Raw genomic sequence first — 20,159 nt, forward strand, 5'->3', positions numbered from 1 at the left:
TCTGGAAGATCTCCATCCCTCCACAAACCGATATCATCTTTGTCTTCCCATTTCCTTTTCGGAGGCCTCAGTACAGTAATTTTACGTAAAGGAGGCTAATAAGATCACAGAAGGGACCACTTGGTGGTTTTTCCCTGGAGGCGCTTCTGCCCTTAAGTAATACAGGTCAGTGTCCTCAATAATAAGTGACAAGTCCACTTATATCTTCCAGCATAGTTAATGGACTCCCACCAACACACACAGACACACCCACACAAGCATGCACGAACGCACGCTCCCCTGCTGTCTTCTTTGACTCTGATTCATTTTGGAAATTAATGTCATATTAATTAAGCTCATAAAGCCCCTGCATGTCCTCTGAGACTTGATCTCAGTCCGTCTGGGAGGACACGTCACACCAAAGCCAACTCTTTCATCTGCCAATCATTTCTTGCACTCTGCACAGTCTCTTTCTAAACACAAGTCTCCACCTCTCTCTAGCTGTTTTCAGACATGAACTGCAGAAAATGTCAGACAAATTGGATCCAGAACATTCAGACGAGGGGCGGTGCCTGGGTCGAGCATGTAGGGAGGAAATTATGTATTATATTTCTGTTTATCAACAAACGCTCTCCAATCTCGTTGTCTTTCCAAGAGGACATCTTCATCTGTGTCTTCTAGGTGTACAACACCGCTTTTGCATCCTGATATATAATCTTCTGGCTTCCACGTTTTACAAACGCTATCAACATCAGTTTTCCAGACATTTACCTAGAGGGCTGGCAGGAAAAGTTTATATGCAACATATCCGAAGCAACTGACTCAGACATTTACGTTCTCACACGCAGCCCCTCCGGTTAATTTCCGCAGTTCAGTTCAGGTCTGTAAAAGCAGCTTGTGTGTCCTTGTTTTATTGTCTCTCTAACAAATTCCACCCTCCTCTGCAGGTTGCAGGACAGTGAACAGTGGACAACTGACTTAAGGAAGCATGACAGCGAAAACAGAGGCACAAAAAGTTCAGCCCCGGATGAGCACAAACATCAAAAGCAAAGCTATCCTCCAGTGGGCCCCTTCATTTACTATTCACTGTGTTGCAGAGGAAACTTAAGACGGTATTTGTGACCGTTCAGCATTATCTGAATTTCTTTTCCCTCGAAAATGAGGGCGAAAAGAATGCTCGGGCAATAATTTGTGTGTGTGTGTGCGTGAGAAGGAGGCCAGCTGCTGAGCTAAGAAGGAAGGCTATTTGTATTTGCATAGGCTAATGAAGGTCAGGTAGAGAGAATGTGCCGGTTCACAAAAGACCCATAATCACCTTTGACAGCGCACTCTCACTCATAAACGTCAGCTCAACACGCACGGCTCTTCCTCATGATTAGAGGCTTTCATTCTTCTCAGTTATTCGGGGCGACTACAATAAATCAGAGCAACAGTCAAATTCATTTAACTGTCAAGATCTAATTATATTTGACAGGGTTTCTACGGGATATTTTTATTAATATTTTACAATATTTCATCATCTATTCATTCAGTTATTCCCCTCTGTTTCAGCTTGTCACATGTTATGCTTCTTATGTTTCTTAGTTTAAACATTTAACATTTACGATTTTAGACTTCAGGTTGGACAAAACAAGCCGTTTGAAGGAGCCATCTTCTTCTCGGCAGTTTCCCCACAATTTCCTAATTCTAACTGTGATTAATTGGTTGGTCAAAAATAACGGACAGATTAATCAATTATGACAACAATTGCAAGTTTCAGTCTGCATTTTGCCAGATTTTCTCACACAGTTGGAGCCGCCTCTGGTGCACAGCCGCTGGGCCCGTGCACGTGCCAGTGCTGTGATGGATATCTGAGTCGATCTACAAGCTAATTAACACGCTATTGATCGTAGCTCAGTGTCAGGAGAAAACTCACAGAGTGTACTCTAATGACAGGAATTCCTAGGTAGAATATATCACAGGGGAGAGAGACGGAGGACGGAGAGGGAGCGGGCTGGTGCAGACGTCTTGTAGGTTAATTACACTGGACTTTCTGCCCGACAATGAGACACGAGGCTTCTCTGCACAAAATTAGATGTGTGTGTTTGTGTGTGGCCAGCTGCATGTTTAATGACAAAACATGATGAGATGGGGACTGCGCAGAGCACATCCACCTGTTCTCCTCTCCCAGCCCCCTCGCCACACACACACACACACACACACACACACACACACACACACACACACACACACACACACACACACACACACACACACACACACACACACACACACACACACACACACACACACACACACACACACACACACACACACACAGAGATAAAAGCTGTATGAGGAGCTTGTTCCTCCCTGCAGTCCCAGAGAAGAACAGATGATTTTAGATGATGTCTTAGTTAACTGCAATTTTTCAACTTGGGTCCTATGTTTATAAATGTGTGTGTGTGTGTGTGTAAATGAATGATATCTACAAACTACTTCCGGTTGATCGCCTCCGCCAGCAAGTGCATCACGGTAGAAGTGACTATAATGTAATCTTATGGGGCAACTGCAACAGTCCACAAAATGTATTTTTTCACCAATAAAAGTCTTGTGAGACTTTGGTTGTTGCAGGAAGATGGAGGCGGAAACGTGAGTGTGAGTGAAAGAGAGAAAGTTGGAGAGTGGAGGATATTAATGAACAAAACAATAGGGGCTGATATGAGCAATTTATTGGCGAAAAAATATGGACATTTGTGGACTGTCGCAGTTGCCCTATAAGATGCATTGTTGCAGCTTCCAGCGGAGACTGGACTGATTCCAAAAGTTTTGTTACCATTCCCTTTACACTCCCAAGTTTATAGACATAGGGCCCATGTTGAAAAATACCCTAATCCCCCTTTAAAGGGAAGAGAATATAGAGTTTTCTCGAAGAAGAAACAAATGGACAAATCGTCAAACTGGCACTTAGATAAAACAACCAGTCACACTCAACAAATAAAGCGAAAAACAAACTTGTCGTGAGAAGTTTATCCCTTAAATATTGCTTTTCAGTTCTTTTTAACCCCCCTTCTCTTTTTTGCCTGTATACTCTCAGAGGTTTAACATAAAAAAGACCAAATACTAGAGTCAAATTAATCCGAGGAAAATCCATTTCGCTGCAACACATATTAACAATTAAAGCTCTTGGCAGAGAGAGCCTTTGAAGAACAATAGCGGGCGGTCCCGTTTCTATGATGTACTGCGAGTGGCCCGACACGCTATGCAGTGGCCAGTTAGAGACTTGGAGACTTTGCTCCTCTGGTCTTGAGGTCTTTTCTCTTTTCCGCTCTGTTTTGCAGCAGCCAGCAGAACTAATAACTGCTCACGACTGCATCATAAGTCTTTTAATCCTGGGATCTTTATAATCCTTTCAAGCAGATGCTGTGAAACTTACAGCGCAGGCACAATGCAGTGTCAGGCCTGACATACTGCAGATGTTACTTTATGCTATTATTAAACTACACAATCCATGGCCACTTGATTGTGGAAATATTACTGGACTTCAAATACAAGCACATCAAAGATCCCTCAGCTCTCTGTGCATCGTGCACACAAATAGAGGAACAACACAAATTCATCCCAGTGGTGATGGCTCTTCGGTATGAGAGTTTGAAAAACACATCATGGACTTATCAAAGCGAGGACCCGGACCTTTTGGATGAGCGATGGGTTGGGTGGGGGTGAACACTGTTTTTATGCTGCTGAACTAAGTGAACCTGAACAACCACAAGACACACAACCAGCCTCATTCTGTAGGCAGGCACCGCCCCGAGCTGCAATCACAGGGGTCAGCCCACACGAGTCCCACTGAGGGAACTCTTCTAATCAACCGGGGGCCGCTATTTGTCCCCAACCCTACCCTGGCCCCCGGCATATAACAAGCCTCACTTACACGCAGACGTATAGACCGACATGACAGAGCCCCGAAGCCCTGGAGAAAATGAGAGAAGGAGCTAAAGTGACGATGAGTGAGAAATGCAGGGTGTCGTTTTTTGTTGTTTGACTTGGTGAGAATTTGATCTGCGTGAAGGTCAAACAGTGTGAGATCTGGGCGGGGAGAGGAGACAGGAAGACAGACAGAGCGGAGAGATTGTGACGAGGGGAAAAATAGGTGGAAAAAGGAGGAAATGAGCAATGGAACGAGAGAATGACGCAGGCTGCCGTTCCTCTCTTTATCAACTTCCACTCGGTGCAGGGAACAGAGAGGCAGCAGAAGAAAGCATTGCCTGTGGCAGCAATAGTCTACACTAAATGATGTGTGTGTGTGTGCACTTGTTTTTATTGCCTCTATAGGTCCATATCCAGCATAAACACTGACCTTGTCAGGACCAAAAGACCTCATGGGATCAAAGCCTGGTACTAATGAGGCAACACGTAATTTCCGAGGTCCTGAAGGTTAAGGGTAAGATGTAAATTGTGGTTAGGTTAAGGTTTGGGTTACGTATGAATTGGTCATGTTTGAGGCTAGGATCAAGGTTCTGGTTAGGCTCTGTACAACGAATGGAAGTCAATGCAAAGTTCTAATGAGGATAGTTGTGAAAATTGTTCAGGTCAGACGCTTTCATAATCATAACAGGAAAATATCTTGAATATTCAGGCAAGGGATGGTGCCTAAGTAGAGCATGCAGGAGGCAGTGTGTGTGTGTGCATGTATATCTATAGTTATGAGGGACAATTTAAGATGATTGTGAGGACATTTTGGCTGGTCCTAACAAATTAAATTGGCTTTTTGAGGGTTAAGACTTGGTTTTAGGGTTAGGGTTAGAATTAGGTTTATGCTAGGGTTAGGGTTAGGCATTTAGTTGGGATGGTTAAGGTTAGGGGCAGGGGAATGCATTATGTCAGAGTGTGCTCACAACTATAGAGAGACGGGTGTGTGTGTCTGTGTGTGTGTGTGTGTGTGTGTGTGTGTGTGTGTGTGTGTGTGTGTGTGTGTGTGTGTGTGTGTGTGTGTGTGTGTGTTCAACAGCTCTGACAGCACTTTGACATCTCTCACTACTCCCTTTAGCATGTAAGACTTCTGTCTGGATGTAAACTGAATCTCACATCTTGCTCCGTTTATCTTCTCCTCTCTCGTATACCTTTCTTCCTAACTACCCTCCATCTCACCGGAGATGTTTTCTCAGACTCAGATGTTTTATTTAACAGCCGAGGCGGTGCACATGGAGCTGAAGCAGACAGGATGGAGGAAGGATAGAGAGAGGAGGAAAGAAAGAAAGAAACAAAAAAAAGAATCGGTGGATTTTCCGCTGACTGTAATGACGGGGGAATCATTAATGATCATGGCACCAAAGCAATTCAATAGCAATATGTGCTGTAGGATGGATGGGCTAGTTGGTGTTTCAGTGAAGGCAACAAAGAATACGCTACAATGGCAGACAGGAGCAAAATATTCCCCTCAGTGATAAATGAATAATTCATGATGGCAGTCTGAAAAGGTTGCCTCCACTTCAAGCTCATCCTTTAAACCCTGACGTTACTTTTTTTCTGCTGAATTTTGCCCGAAGCCTCAATCGGCAGCAACACAGGTGTGACGCTCCCAAATTCAAAGCTTCACTTCTGAACGGCTCCCTTCTCACTCAATGACGAATCCGAGCAGATAAATGACAGTGACGCCTCCATTACTGCCCAATGGATCCACATTTTTCATCTTAATGAAACATGCTCGTTGGAGCCCAAACTAAATATTTAATGGCCTCTCACTGCAACCTTGAAACCCCTCGAACAAAGACAAAGAGACACCCCACTTTCTTCCCTTTCTTTTCATTCATCCCTTTCTCTTCCTGTCTGGCCCTCCCCTCAACCGGAGAAGGAGAAAAAGGAAAGACACAACAAGAGTGGACATCTCAAAGGAGTCCATTTCTGAGAGGAAGTGAGGATACAAAGAAAGTGACACTGGGATTTCAGCACCATTTTCCCCTGCTCCTCTAATGAGCTGCGCCCACAGAGCTGCAGTTAAATACTCAGCTGGACAAAACGCAGGCGTAAGGGTGTTACCATTTCTTATATAGGAGTAAAAGCCCAAGTGGGACAAGGAATGAACCAATTCACTGTCTATAATGCAAGAGCTACGGTTCAGTGAGAGCTGGGGTTGTAAAGTGAGGTCAGTCTTTTTATCACCCGCCTCTCTCCACGGGGGTGACAGGACGAATGGTACGATCCAGTGCTTCTCAACAACTGGGTCTTTCTGCCAGTTTTTCTAATGTGCCGTGTTATCACCTAGATTCGCAGTACTTAGCACTTTTCCAGGTCTAAATTAGTCCAAGATTTAACAGTAAGAACGAAAATCAACCAGATTCTGAAACCTGAACTCAAGTTCATGGCCGTTGACGCTGCCGTGTATTAGCTCCCTCTTCCTCTTGGACAACATCTGCGTCCATTAAACGTACAACTTAGCCACTAGGGGTCTCTCAAACAAAACAATAACAAAATACCTATTACGACATGAAGCAGCAAGGGATCATGGGAGATGTTGTGTTCACCACCAATGCAGAAGAAAATCTAACCGACGCAACTCAGGCACAAATTCAGACTATATTCACGTTATGCAGCAAATGGCAATGAATTATCGTGATCCTTTATAAGTGACCAATACAAACAATGGAAAGAAATAACTGTCGACTGGCAAACTGGCAAACTGGTGGTTAACCTTAGTCATGTAACGTCCTGTTACCTTGTGTTAAATTGTGGATTCCTCTGAATTTGAAAATTGTTGGAATTATTTTGGATAACGTAATTACACAAGTCATCAAAATTGTTACGCATTACATGTTTAAATGTGTGTGTGTGTGTATGTGCACAAAGGAGTCAAAGTGTGTGTGAGTGAATGTTACTGCGAGTTAGTGTAAGTGTGTAATGTGCATGAAGCCAAATGCCTGCTGTGCTGGCAACTCCAGGTGGCCCCCGTCCAACACGAGGTTAGTCAGTCGTACAGGAGTGTGTGTAAATGTGAATGCTGGCAGGATGGGAGTTTGTGGTGTATTCAAACCGAGCTGTACAAAGAGGACAATAACAGTCCTTCCCGTGTTTGAGTAACCTGTAAGCAGCTGGCAGGTCTGAGCCTCCGCCAGACAAAACAACGGATCAATTTTTCATTCAGCGACCGGGGCAGAGGAAGGGAGGCTGCCACAGACAAAACAACAGAGCGCCGTGGAAGTGTACTTAGAGAAGTGATTGAAGGGAAACAAAAACATCACCTTCATCTCCATCGTCTTCACCTTTCACATACATGAATCCCACAGCGAGTGCGGTCGCTGCCGGTGTTAGTTAGGCAACGTAATACGATGAGTTCCTGGCACATGTTCAGACGCGCGTGAATCAGCATGTGAAAATGTCAAGTGTAGCTTGTACTCACAGCAACAAGGATCTGTGTGCCGCTGTGCACGACCTCGATGTACTGGTAGTCCAAGAGGCAGCCCATGACAGAGATGTAGGAGTGGCTCTCTGTGGTGCGGATCCCTGGAGCCTGTGGCATCTCTCTCCTCACACAGCCCGGCCCGTGCTCGCTCCACCAGGAGTGATGGGCTGAGATGTTAAATGTCAGCAGGTCACTGTCCTGGAAGGAGAATAAAAAAAGTGAACAGTTACTTCTTAGTTTGAACTCTATTCATTACTTATGAAGTACATTCATTTATTCTTTATGGAGAAAACCAAGGCTGGATCACAAGTCAGGTTTGTCATGACACAGGAAGCTTATCTCTCGGCCTTATGGAAGATGGTTCATGTGGCTGTTTCCTCATTACCTCCGTCTGTCCCTCTGTTAATTAGCAGGACAACAAAAAACTACTGGATGGATGACCACAAAAGTTGGTGGATGGTTCATTTTTGGGTCCAAATATAATAAATAATAATAATTAATTTTTGTGCGGATTTGTATTAGGGGACGAATCCCAAAAAATGTTGTCCACTTTCTCAAAAGGGCATTTTTCTAAATCTATGTTGATTTCTGGGAGAATAATTAATGAGTTTAGTTTAGTGACCACAACATACTGAGACTGTCTGGACCGAAATAAATTTAACATATTGTATCCTCATTTCTATGCAAATACACAACAAACTATACAAAACTGAACTCAGAACCACGAATCCCAACATCATGCTGGTAAAAGTCCGGGATCCCCAAAGTCATTGGCTATGTGTTCCTCACAGGCTTAACAGTCATCAGGTTTGTTTGGAACTACTTCCTGGTGAAAAAAGAATTCCTATAAAAACTGTTGACTGGTTGTTTCAGCAAAAACATGTTGCTACTTTTAAAAAGCAACCACGCGTTTTTTGGGAGCCAGTATTTTATTCATGCAACTGTTGTACAACCTGCCGCTGTTCAATTTGCACACAGCCACATGAGCCCGTAAACACAGAAATATAGACGCTCGCACCAATCAATACCCGAATACAGCAATCTAACCCTGCATCTGCCCCTCAGTGACAAGACATGCATTATTAACAGAGCCAAGTGCTGTCAGGAAGCATCTCTGATTCCTATCAACCGCTGCTCACACGTACATATATATCAACAGCACCTACATAAAAACACTGGTCGCAACAACTTCCACAACAGGGAAGATACGCAACGCGAGTCATGAACCATATCAACATAAAGCTGCTGAGTGTAACACACCTCTCTCTCTCTCTCTCTCTCTGTCTCTAGTTTCCCTCTCTGTCGTTCTCCAGCACAGTCACGAAAACAAAGTCGGCTGAAGGTCAATAGGTAGGAGACTAATGACTTGACTGACGCCATTGATTGAGCCCGCGAGCCGGGGGAAACCATCTCTGCTCAAGCTGTGGCACAACGGCAGCAGTTGATATCGAGGCTTTCGAGGCAACTTACTGTCAGGAGTGTTATTGTTATGCTCCCGTGCGTCCGAAAGCCCGAATCAATGTTGGATTCAAGGTTACTCTCCTGATATTGCTCAAACTACTTTGTTCAACAAAATTCAATGCGTGTTTGGACAGAAATCCTGTTACTGGAATCACTGGAGACGATGAGGTATTAAACATCAAATGATTCGAATCTTACTTCTGTGATTCATTGTTTCTGAAACACAGAGATAACTTGTGTTTGTGCGATCACACTGGGGAGTGAACCCGAGTGGCCAAGTGGATGTTTTAGACTCTTCCGTTGAGTCTCATATTTACTTAGATTTCATAAAGATGCACATGCAGGGTGGTGGCATATTGATCCAGGAGCTGGAGGGGCTGAGCTCAACCGAGAGAGGAAGATAAATCAAAAAACTTCATCAACTCCGCCAAAGAGATCATTTATTATTTATTTGTTTGTTAATTGGAAGAATTTTGCATCGATTTCCGTAAACATTTTGAGGAGGGGTGAGTCGTGACACGAGGAATAACTCATTAGGTTTGGGGGCAGATCTGGAATCAGAGGGCAGATCAACGAATTTCTTCTTTCTTTAACATTGAGAGATAAGTAGCTTTTCAACATTTTCATAGATTTTTCTGAGAATAATCCAAGTGTCTAGATGAATAAAATTTAGGGGACTGATGTTCATACCACAAGAGGGAAGAGAAATATCGTTTTGATTTAGAGCCAAAGCTTAACCAATTGGGGATTATGAAGAGTCTTATTTCATTTTCAAAATAAAGGAAAGAGGATTTTTTCATGTTCAGGTAGGTTAGTGAGAATTTGTGTCTCTGTGTGCACAGTGTGAGCGTGAATGAATAAAAAGAGAAGTGGTGAAAGATTAAAAGTGTTTAAAACAGTGTAGAGTAGCAGGGGTCCGTCTGTCAGTCTGACTCGCACTGTGGGGGAGGGGATAAGGGATATCAATGGGAGGTGACAGAGCATGTGGCATATGACTCTGACAACCCTGAACATTGAGGGGCTTGTCACCCACCCACCCACCCACACACACACCCACACCCACACACACACACACACACACACACACACACACACACACACACACACACACACACACACACACACACACACACACACACACACACACACACACACACATATAAATAAAAACACACCCTCCAGTGCTCGGCTGTCAACATCGGTCAAGGCAACATAGACTCTGGTTTAAAATAAAATGTGTTGGGGGGTCCTCTCAGAAAGTGTTGCATCAAGTCTGGTCATGCATGTGCGCATGGGGCTTGTGTGTGTGTGTGTGTGTGTGGGCACTCCATTAGCCAGCTCTCCTCCTGGCCACCATATGCAGAGCTGGGAGCCCAGGCTGGCTCCATCTGTCAGGTTAATGCCCAGTCTCAGCCCCGAGCAGCTGGCCCCTACAAGCCTCATTATTCTAGCAGGAACCACGCAGGAGCATACAGCTACACACACACAGCACACACACACACACACACTCACAGTGGACTCATGTAGACATACGCGTTGAGAGACAGACACACTTGATGGAGCCAAGATCTATCACACAACGACAAAGTCACCGGAGCTTGGGAAGGTGTTTCTGAAATTAATTTTGCCTGTCCGAGGTGGAGCTGTCAGAGGACTGTTGCCAACATGAATTCATTATTGTCAGTGGTCTGATTCGCAACCAGGCAAGGCACCCATCAATAACTAGAGAGGCTGGGGATGGGAGGGGGAGGGGGTTGTAGGGAGGAGACAGGAGAAGAGAGAGTGATGACAGGAAAAAGACGAGATATGGAACTTGCAAAATATGTGGAATAAATTAAAAAGAACATCAAAAGGATCAGGGAGATGTGGAGAAATGCTGTGAGAAGACAGGTTGACAGGAGGAGGGAGACGGAGAGGTGACAACCCAAACACTTCTCTTTGTCTGGATAAATACACGCTTAATCTGCACTTAGGAGCCACAGGGAGTCCAGAAGATTTAAAAGTGTGTGTGTGTGTGTGTGTTTGTGTGTGTGTGTGAGCCTGATGGTTTGGAGTGGGGATTTTTCCTCTCTATTCACCTATTAAGCCTCCACTTGAAACTTGGCAGGGAGGAAACAGCCCCCCCACTGCTAAGGTCAGTAAATGCACCACACAGATAATTTAAAAGAACATGGTGCAGATCCCTAAAAGTTCACTGTTGGATTCAAACTACATGCGTGTGTCACACATTCATGAATTTAAGAAATTTGAGAATAATAATATCTCCCCTAATGTTGGTGTAAGAGAGATATTTGTGAGCAGTCACTTTAAAGGAGATGGTTTTTAACACCGCACAATTGCCATTTGTACGACTTTTCATGCAGAGAAATAAGTATCATAAGTATCATATGAACGTCTTCCAGAAGAGACGTGAAAATGTGTTCATCATTATCTACATAGAATTATTAGTATTGGTGGTATTTTACATACCAGCACTTATAGAAGTGTTCATTTAACCATAAATCGCTATCAAGGGCAAAAGCAGACAAAGCTGTTGACGTTGGCTGAGAGATGAATGACGGAGGATTCAGAGAACACAGCGGAGGGAGGGTCTCACCTTGGACAGGCCTCCGACGTCCAGGTAGAAGCAGATGATGAAGACATTCCAGGCGACCCACAGAGCGGCCCATACTGTGTACTGCAGGAGCAAAGACACACACAGATTAGCTCCATGGAAACTCGATGAGCTGAACAGAACAGGACGTGACAACTGTTGAAAAACGTGGTGGGCTTAATGAAAGAGCCCCTCAACCAAGGTGTCCTCCTACACACACACACACACACACACACACAACACACACACACACACACACACACTCGAAGTTTGTATGTAAGACCTCACTGTCTTCAAAAAGGGGCCGGTAAGTTCAGCAAGTCTCTTTATGGCCTGAGGGAGCTGCAGGTTTATAGGCGGCAGAAGTTCACGACTCAAGCGTTTACAAAATTGTACAGTGAGACAGTCGACTGTTGACAGACACTCAGTGGTAGAGAGGTATTCACTGTCAGAGAGAGACAGAGAGAGAGTCATCATTGTGGAGGTTGTGAAATCCTCCGACTCCCGATGAACTGTGTGTTTAAGATGTCAGAGGAAGAGCGGAGGGAAAATCAGCACCTTCGCAAAAACATACATGTTGAATCACGAAACCGCTGAACTTGCCCTCTCACCAATTTTCCACTTGACATGAGACAATAGCTCCACTTTCCCTCCTCCCCTCAATCCCTGCTTCCTCTGCTCCTTCATCCTGTGTGGCTCCCATTTATTCTCCTCCGCCTCCCCTGTCTCTCTTTATTCACTCTCCCTTCCTCTGTATCTCTTTCTCGCTTCCCCCAGTCTTTTCCTGTCATTAACATCACCATCTGCGCTTCCGCTAATGCAGCTCAAAATAGGCCTTTAATGCCTCAGATGAATGTTATGGTGTCAAATAAAAACTGAAGTGCGTAAAAAGCACACCGGAGATTCATGGCGCGCTTTCTAACAAAAAGCAGCGGAGCAACTTGCGGCACGTGCTTTTCAACGTGTTTTCGGAGAACGACCTTCTCCGTCCAGCAAGTTGAAGCTGAGTATAAATCTGATGAGCTCCTTAGCCGGCCCACCCCTTTTTAATTAGCCCTAATTACCACGGGATTTGAGTGATTTAAGGGTGTCGCATAATGCTCCAGAGATTGCAGCACAATTTGCAATTAGCGAGGAAAGTCAACAACATGCCCAGTCTACGAGCACGAGCGCAGGCGCAGGACTAATGCAAAGTGATGTGACCCTGCTTAACAGAAACCGCGAGGAAAAGGATTATGTGACTGCGCCAGGTTTTCACTCAAGCTGCCAGTCGTCGGCGAGGTGTACTCACCACCACAATGTAGCGCGGCCGGTACTGGATGGTGCCGAAGAGGCCGAGGATGACGATGATGATGTGGACGAAGTTGGCGAGGATGGGGGCCCACTGGTAGCCCAGGAAGTCAAAGACCTGTCTCTCCAAAGCCAGCAACTGAAGGGAGAGAGAGAGGGAGAAAAAAGGAAAAACAAATGTCATCAGGTTCATATGTTCTGGAAGAAAAAGTGCCCTCCTGCTGTGACAGTGAAACCGAGCAACATGGTGCGGGTTGCATAAGCCAAACACGGCAGCATAATAAATAAACTCTGGCAACATGTCCATGCACTGTTAATAGTTTATTGAAGACAATGTACCTCGCAGCAACTACCCAACAATCCAACAATGAGGAAATTGTCATGCGCAGCCCTGACGACAGCATCGCCTAGAGGAGAAGACTAAAAAGTTTTAGAGAACAAACAATGACAGATTTATCGATTCGTCTCCCGCTGAGCAGAGGAGACGCTCACTGTTTCCAACCGTCCTGCCAGTGGCCTCCAGGAATAATAATGTTCTGGGAACGTGGCGGGAGGTGAGAGCCCTGCTTCATAACACCACCGCAGAGAGCTTAGACGCTTATTAAAATATTTGCTTGCAAACAACCTGCACGTGTACAAGCAAAGTTAAACCCTGTGCAATGAAAAGAGGAATTTCACTGTTTTCTCATTACAGACTCACCCGTCCTAATCTTACATATTTACCGATAGTTATTTTTACATAGAGAAGATTGACACATTCACGATGTAGTTTTTTATTGAATAATTGAAAAATTGACCCTTTAAGGCTACAATAATATTTTATTTTTGTTACGTTTACACCTGGCATCCATAATACTTTTATGGATTACGGTTTTCAAGTCGCTACAACAGAGATGTTTGCAGCCCTGATTCATATTAATAACTCCAGGCCTTTGTTTAAGTCCCGACTGAGACTTAAAGAAAGAACGCAACATGTATCACAAGGTTTGTTAATCATAACTGTCAGTAACAGTTCCACCTTGTTGTAAGTGCAGGTAAAGAAATCCTTGGTCTTACTTTTAACCTTCTCATTCGCAGAATCTTCTGCAACTACAAAGTGGACAATCTGCTTCCTATTCACAACGGCACGCCGCATGACCAGTGTATGTGAATATAAAAGAGTCATGCGATTTGCCTTTTCAGGTGTATTAGCATGGAGAGAGATTCATTAATGATATGCAGATAAAACACTTGTTGTCTGGACTGAGAATTAACCTACATCTGGGAGTCCCTATTTGCATCGACCCAATTAGCATTCCATTTGGGGCAAAATACAGGGACGGGTGTGAACCATTTAATTAAAATTCCTTTGCCAGTCCAATTCCATTTTATTCAATTCCCAGTGTGTGTGTGTGTGTGTGTCCTGCGAGCAATGATGTGTTTTGTTGTGCTTCGACATGTCATTTCCAGCCAAGCGCTTGAAGATGGATGAGGGAAGGGGGAATCTCGTCTCTGCTGCAATGATAGGAACGCACCAATGAGCGCGCACACACACACACACACACACACACACACACACACACACACACACACACACACACACACACACACACACACACACACACACACACACACACACACACACACACACACACACACACACACACACACACACACACACACACACACACACACAAAATGCTCGATACACAGTGATGGCTCCTCTTCCAAATGTAATGGATATGTTACCAGGAACCCGATGAGACATAGTGACAGGCAGGGGAGGGTGATGATCAAATCCCGAGTGATAATTAAAAATGAACACACTCTCACGTGGAGGGCGGTAACTCCACAGACAGGGTGTGAAGCGACAGAGGGCGTGGTGAGTGAACTGCCACCTGCACCGAACATGATCGCACTAAGGTCGAAGAGAGAGAGACTGTCAGTCAGAAAAAACGAATCTAGCAACGGCAGGAAAAGAAAATTAAGATGGATGGAGAGAATATAATGAAAATGGAGACATGAGAGAAAATCACAAATAGAGTATGTGTACAACGACTGAGCTTCCCTCTCCCTCTTAATAACCTCTGTCTGCCCCCTGGACGGAGAAGGGGCTGGAGGGAATGAATAACATCACGAGTCGTCTGGGTCAATGTTTGAGAGCTCAATAACACTCCTGCAGGAGGATGTCAGCAAAGATGGCGCAGAGCAGGCCTGCAGTTCAACTGGTCGAGAACAGGTCTGTCCCGAAGACTAACATTTGAAATCACTTTCATAGAACTCATAATGGTTTCCTACATAAATTGTCTGTTGCAGTTCAATGCTGTCTGCCAATATTTATAGATAGATAACCAAAACTAGGGTGAAGAAACAAGTTAAACCTTGTGGCAAAATGGTTTTACAACAGCGGAACACCGGGTCCCACTCCTGTCAACGAAGAAGAGAAATCTGAGGCTGCAGTTGTCACAGACTCAGCGGGACTGGGACAACAAAGACTGGTCTGAAGAATCTGGATTTCTGCTGAGGCTGCAGATGGTATGATCCCAACCTGTCTTGTGTCAATCCACACAGGGTAGGTTGGGTCCAGGCTGCTTGGTGGTGGCACAGTGTGGCAAATGTTTTCTCGGCACACTTTGGGCGCCTTAATACCAATACAAGCGTACAACATTTTTTCTTACAGATGAAATATGATCATCAATTCAGATGCAAAGCTAGAACGACGAGATTCTATCGTAAAATTGTTAAGACAAATGGAGATAATAAAATGTGAGAGTGAAAACTAAAAATAACCCATTATACTGCATATATATGGTCTTGTCAAGTCAAGGTCTGACAAACTGTGGATCCCTCCACACGATTACAGAAAACAGATAGGATGGCGTTTATCTCCTTGTGCTGATAGAGACAGATAGTGGACCTGCGAGCTTAGAATGTCCTCTGATAAATCTGGTGGGAATAAAAGACATCTGATGGCTCTGCAAAATCTGTTAAACAGCCTTTATTCCATTTGGCTGGATAAATGTAAACAGCCTCTGGGGCTTTTGTAGTTGGTTTCAATTTTTACACTGTGATAATGAAAAGCCTGAAAGAATTCAGTCATTTGACCAGAAAAATTACTTTACATATTTCAACTATTTTGCATGTTTTTAATTACATTTTAATTTAGGTTTATAGTTTCAAATTTAAAATGTTTTCAGACAACAGAAACACACACTATATCCTCTGGACCCTTTCAGCCACTCTCAGCCATATTGTCATGTTAATGTATATTAACCCTCATCCATCCAACTACATATACATTAGATCACTTGATACATTCATTATACATGGCCGTCGACCCATTCCAAAGATTTCCACCAGTCGTTGAATTAGAGACGTGTATAGGCTTGAGGGACGTTTGTGTGTGTGTGTGTGTGTGTGTGTGTGTGTGTGTGTGTGTGTGTGTGTGTGTGTGTGTGTGTGTGTGTGTGTGTGTGTGTGTGTGTGTGTGTGTGTGTGTGTGTGTGTGTGTGTGTGTGTGTGTGTGTGTGTGTGTGTGTGTGTGTGTGCGCGCATTCTTTCCTTTGGGATGCTGCAGTGAGCCTATCACGTTCGCTGCTAACTCAATAATCCGCCAAGATGACAACAATCAATCAAGGACAGAAAGGTCTCTGCCCACCCTGGACACACACACACACACAACGTCACATAAAGCCATCTTGGACAATTAGCCAACAATTCATAGGGAGCGGGTTACTGCAGAGTGGGGTAGAATTTAATAAAAAGATACCAACGCTCTTCCAGGAATAGTGATCCGGCTACATAACGGCCTGTAAAAGCCTCCCGCTGACCTCCTGCCAGCACAAGTGGCTCCCAACGCGGTGACGGAATCTCTCAGTGTGTATTTTGGTTTTCGGATGTGTACATGTGGAGAAGCATGTTGCCCACACATACCACTCCCACCATAAATACTTAGCAATTAGGGGGTTGAGAACGGCAGCAGGAGGCAACAACCTCCTCTTGCACCTCCACTACTGCCCGTCCTCTATCATTCTCTCTATTTCTAGAGTTTTAGTTTCTACCAATTATTCACTCCTTCAGCCACGTGATAACAGAGTATTAACAGAGATCATAGACCTATATGTAAATCCTGCCGCGTCTGTTAGAGGACCTCAGCTTCTGTACGTTCACTCAGTTCTTTGAGGTGTGGACAAATGAGCGAACCCACAGAGCAATGAAGAACACACAAGGGGACACGGCCTTACAACATAAATCCTGCTTTCCTTAATAGGAATATCAAAGCCCCACAACATTTCAATCATCACCACCTTCTTATACACGCCACGAAGAAAAGAGATACAAGATAAAAGAGTGACGAGAGGATCAGAGCCAACGTTTCTGAGAGAAAAATGACGTTTGATCCGCATCGTCCGAGAGGAGCTAATTAAGATGTGTGTGTGTGTGTGTGTATGCGCAAGATAAGTGGCTGAAATGCATGGCCACAGCATCTAAAAGGGATTTCAAACACAGACTGAGCTTAGTGATATGCATCCACACCAATATGTTTTTGTTTGAAAACTGTTTTAAAAATCCAGATGAGTGAACAACATCAAGATGCCGAGACTCAGAAGCAGAGAATTCACAGATTTAACAAATGTAGGTAAAAAGACTAAAAGGTCTTTCCTGGTGTTTCAAAAGTCATAAACACGCAAACAATGGATCAACAATAGGTCATAGCCTAAGAGACAACACAAGGAAAAACATGAGTAAGAACAGTAGATCGAGTACTCTATTTAAAAGGGTCAACTGGCATGGACACACAGGGCTAAGAAATGACTAGGCATCATAGACTGTATATAAAGAAGGGGCACATCACTACTTCCTCCCAGAAAGGAAACCCAACTATCATGGGTACGAGAGCTGCCATCTTTAACATTTGGAGCCAGAGTCTGTGCAGTTGACTTTTTAAGTTTGGTCCCATCCAATAACACGGAGGAGGCCAGATTTATGACCTATACTTCAGCCACCAGGTGGTGATTGAGACGCTTTGGCTTCACTTTAGCAGAGCCATCAGGACTTTGTTTTCCTTCATAAAAGGGTGATGTGATAAAAGCTTGATTAATAAGTGGTCAGTTGATAAGACCCAATCAAGAAGAGAGAGTGTGTGTATGTGTAATTCTTATCGTAGCATTATATCCACAGATTTATTAATGTCCCAGAGTTTCCAAACTAAAACAGTGTCTCATAAAGCTTCCACTTTGGGGGCTCGAAACAGGCATGAAGGCAAAAGTGATGTTTTAAAAGTAACGTACTGAGGATGTAGACACAGAGGTGCTAGGTCACGCATAGTGAGATGTTAGGTGTGAAAGTGTGGGGGACTAGACGACGCTCCCCAGAGACAGAGGACAGACTTGACTGGTGACTCTCTCAGCTCGCCACCGTCGCCTCCAGATACTATAAATCACATCAGCGTTCCTCTCTCTGTGTCCTCTGTGAAATGTCCTTTGATAACATGTTACTGAATGTGTCATCCGGATCAGCGGATTCGAAAAGCAGGTGTGTGTGTGTGTGTGTGTGTGTGTGTGTGTGTGTGTGTGTGTGTGTGTGTGTGTGTGTGTGTGTGAGTGACTTCAGGCAGCATGAGTCAGTCTCCCCTGTGTTCAAGCATATCATTCTGACTCACACAGTTGAGCATAAGGACGAAATTGAGGAGTGCCAGCAGATGTGAGCGGTGAATTACGGAGAGTTACCACATTATCTCCTGCGCTTTATCTCAGTGTCTTTCGCTAATGCGTTGTTTTTATTTAGACGTACGAAGCATTAGCCAATGAGCTGAGCCAGACAGAGCGATAGGATTCAGACGGGCAATTTGTCTGCACTATCCCAATTACCACTTCTGTTTCATACGGATTTCACCATCTTATCGAGAGGGAGAGAGACTTTACTGCCTGTCTGGAGTCACTGGAAAAAAGACAAGCCAGAACAAAGCATGACACAGCGTCTGATTAACACTTTGTCACTGTCTTCATGTAGTTTTCCCATTCATCATCATAGACATTATCTAGTGCTAAGTCTAGTTGTGAGCGCTTGCATAGCTCTGTAAATCAGGTTCAAATGCCCCAAGTGGAAGGCAACACAAACCGGACACAAAGATCATTAACAAAATAGAAAATAATAACAAATATGGTTTGTTTTCATTGACTTTGTAATTTTTGCGTGAATAACATGATAATTTTACCCCTAAACACAACAAAGATGTTGCCAAAGCCTAACAGTCCCTTAAACTCAAATCAAGCTAGAGAAAATTGCTCGTAAATACCAGTTCCCTAAAGACGACAGAGTTTTTTTCATCAAGATCTCTGCATTGATTCCTTAGAAAACAGCGAAAATGTTTTTTAAACAGTTGTCTCGCTATGTTAAAGACAAAAATAAAATCCTGGATCTGCCCTCTGATCCGGATCCGCTCCAAAATGTTATTGGTTCTTTCCTGACCCATACCACATCCAAAATCCATTCATTTGTCTTTGTGTATATATTGCGTTATCTTCTATATTATAATACAACATTTTGGATCTGTGAGGAATCTGAGAGTCCATGCAATCTGTGTTGTGAGGTTGCGAGTACACACAGCTGTGTTAGTCAAAAACTTGTTCCTTTCCAAATGTACATAAAGAGAAACACAGTAACGGAGACTATAGCTGTGATTTTGTGTGCCATGCTTTTACCCTGGCTTGTCTTCACCCTGTGACTCCCAGCAGTACTTCTCAAAAACTTTCTCCAATCCAATTTTTCACCTCTCGTCTGAGTTAAGTTATTATACCCTGGTGCCTGCCTGATCCGAGTGTAACTAATGGTGCCAATCTCAATATGTGTGTGTGTGTGTGTGTGTGACTACATTGAGAGTTGGATAGATAGATAGCCCGTGGTGGTGCCTGGTCGACCGCAGCTGAGACAGGGATTAAAAGGTAGGGTGCCTGTAGTAAAGCCACTTTCTTCTTCGCTGTTTGAAATATGGTCCGCACAGTGGAACTCACAGCAGCTACTCCCCTTTGTACTTCATCACTTGTTTTAGGTGGTGGTGCTAAAGAGACGCAGAGTGCCGAGCTCCCTGTACTGCGGCTCTTGATTTCTTTGAGACGTGCCTGCTGAAAGCCTAGATGCTTTTAGTGCTAATAACATGCTAATCTCTCATTGCTATTGGGAACACACAACAAACAAATCCATCCCACTGAAAGAAACATAAGCCATCGCTTTGAACTGAGTCTCCCTCTGGAAAACTGCAGTACTTCTTTCACTTCTGTGGTCGGCTCTACTGTAACGTTCTCTCTGATACAGTTTCTCACTCTAAGATGATGTTGTGAACATCTCCTGGTCTGCAGTCCAAACATTTTCAGTGTGGGCCAATATTTGGTCCAATATATACTCTCCAAACAAATTCAGAGTCCTGGTCCGACTGACCTTCTTAGTGGTTAAAGTTACCGATCTATAAGACACTCTGAT

General features: G+C 44.0%; 1 protein-coding gene across 3 annotated transcripts in view; it reads right to left on the reverse strand.

Moving 5' to 3' along the window:
• Positions 1-20,159, reverse strand: part of nkain4 (sodium/potassium transporting ATPase interacting 4) — a 48,364-nt gene that overhangs the window by 15,085 nt on the left and 13,120 nt on the right. For all 3 annotated transcript variants that reach the window (XM_035159991.2, XM_035159989.2, XM_035159990.2), the window contains exons 2-4: positions 12,703-12,840; positions 11,415-11,495; positions 7,355-7,555 (exon numbers count right to left, since the gene is read on the reverse strand). In XM_035159991.2, the coding sequence (XP_035015882.1) occupies positions 7,355-7,555; positions 11,415-11,495; positions 12,703-12,840 (420 nt within the window). The remainder of the gene's footprint in view (positions 1-7,354; positions 7,556-11,414; positions 11,496-12,702; positions 12,841-20,159) is intronic.

The sequence above is a fragment of the Hippoglossus stenolepis genome, chromosome 6 (assembly GCF_022539355.2).
Source record: "Hippoglossus stenolepis isolate QCI-W04-F060 chromosome 6, HSTE1.2, whole genome shotgun sequence".
In the NCBI taxonomy this organism is placed as follows: Eukaryota; Metazoa; Chordata; class Actinopteri; order Pleuronectiformes; family Pleuronectidae; genus Hippoglossus; species Hippoglossus stenolepis.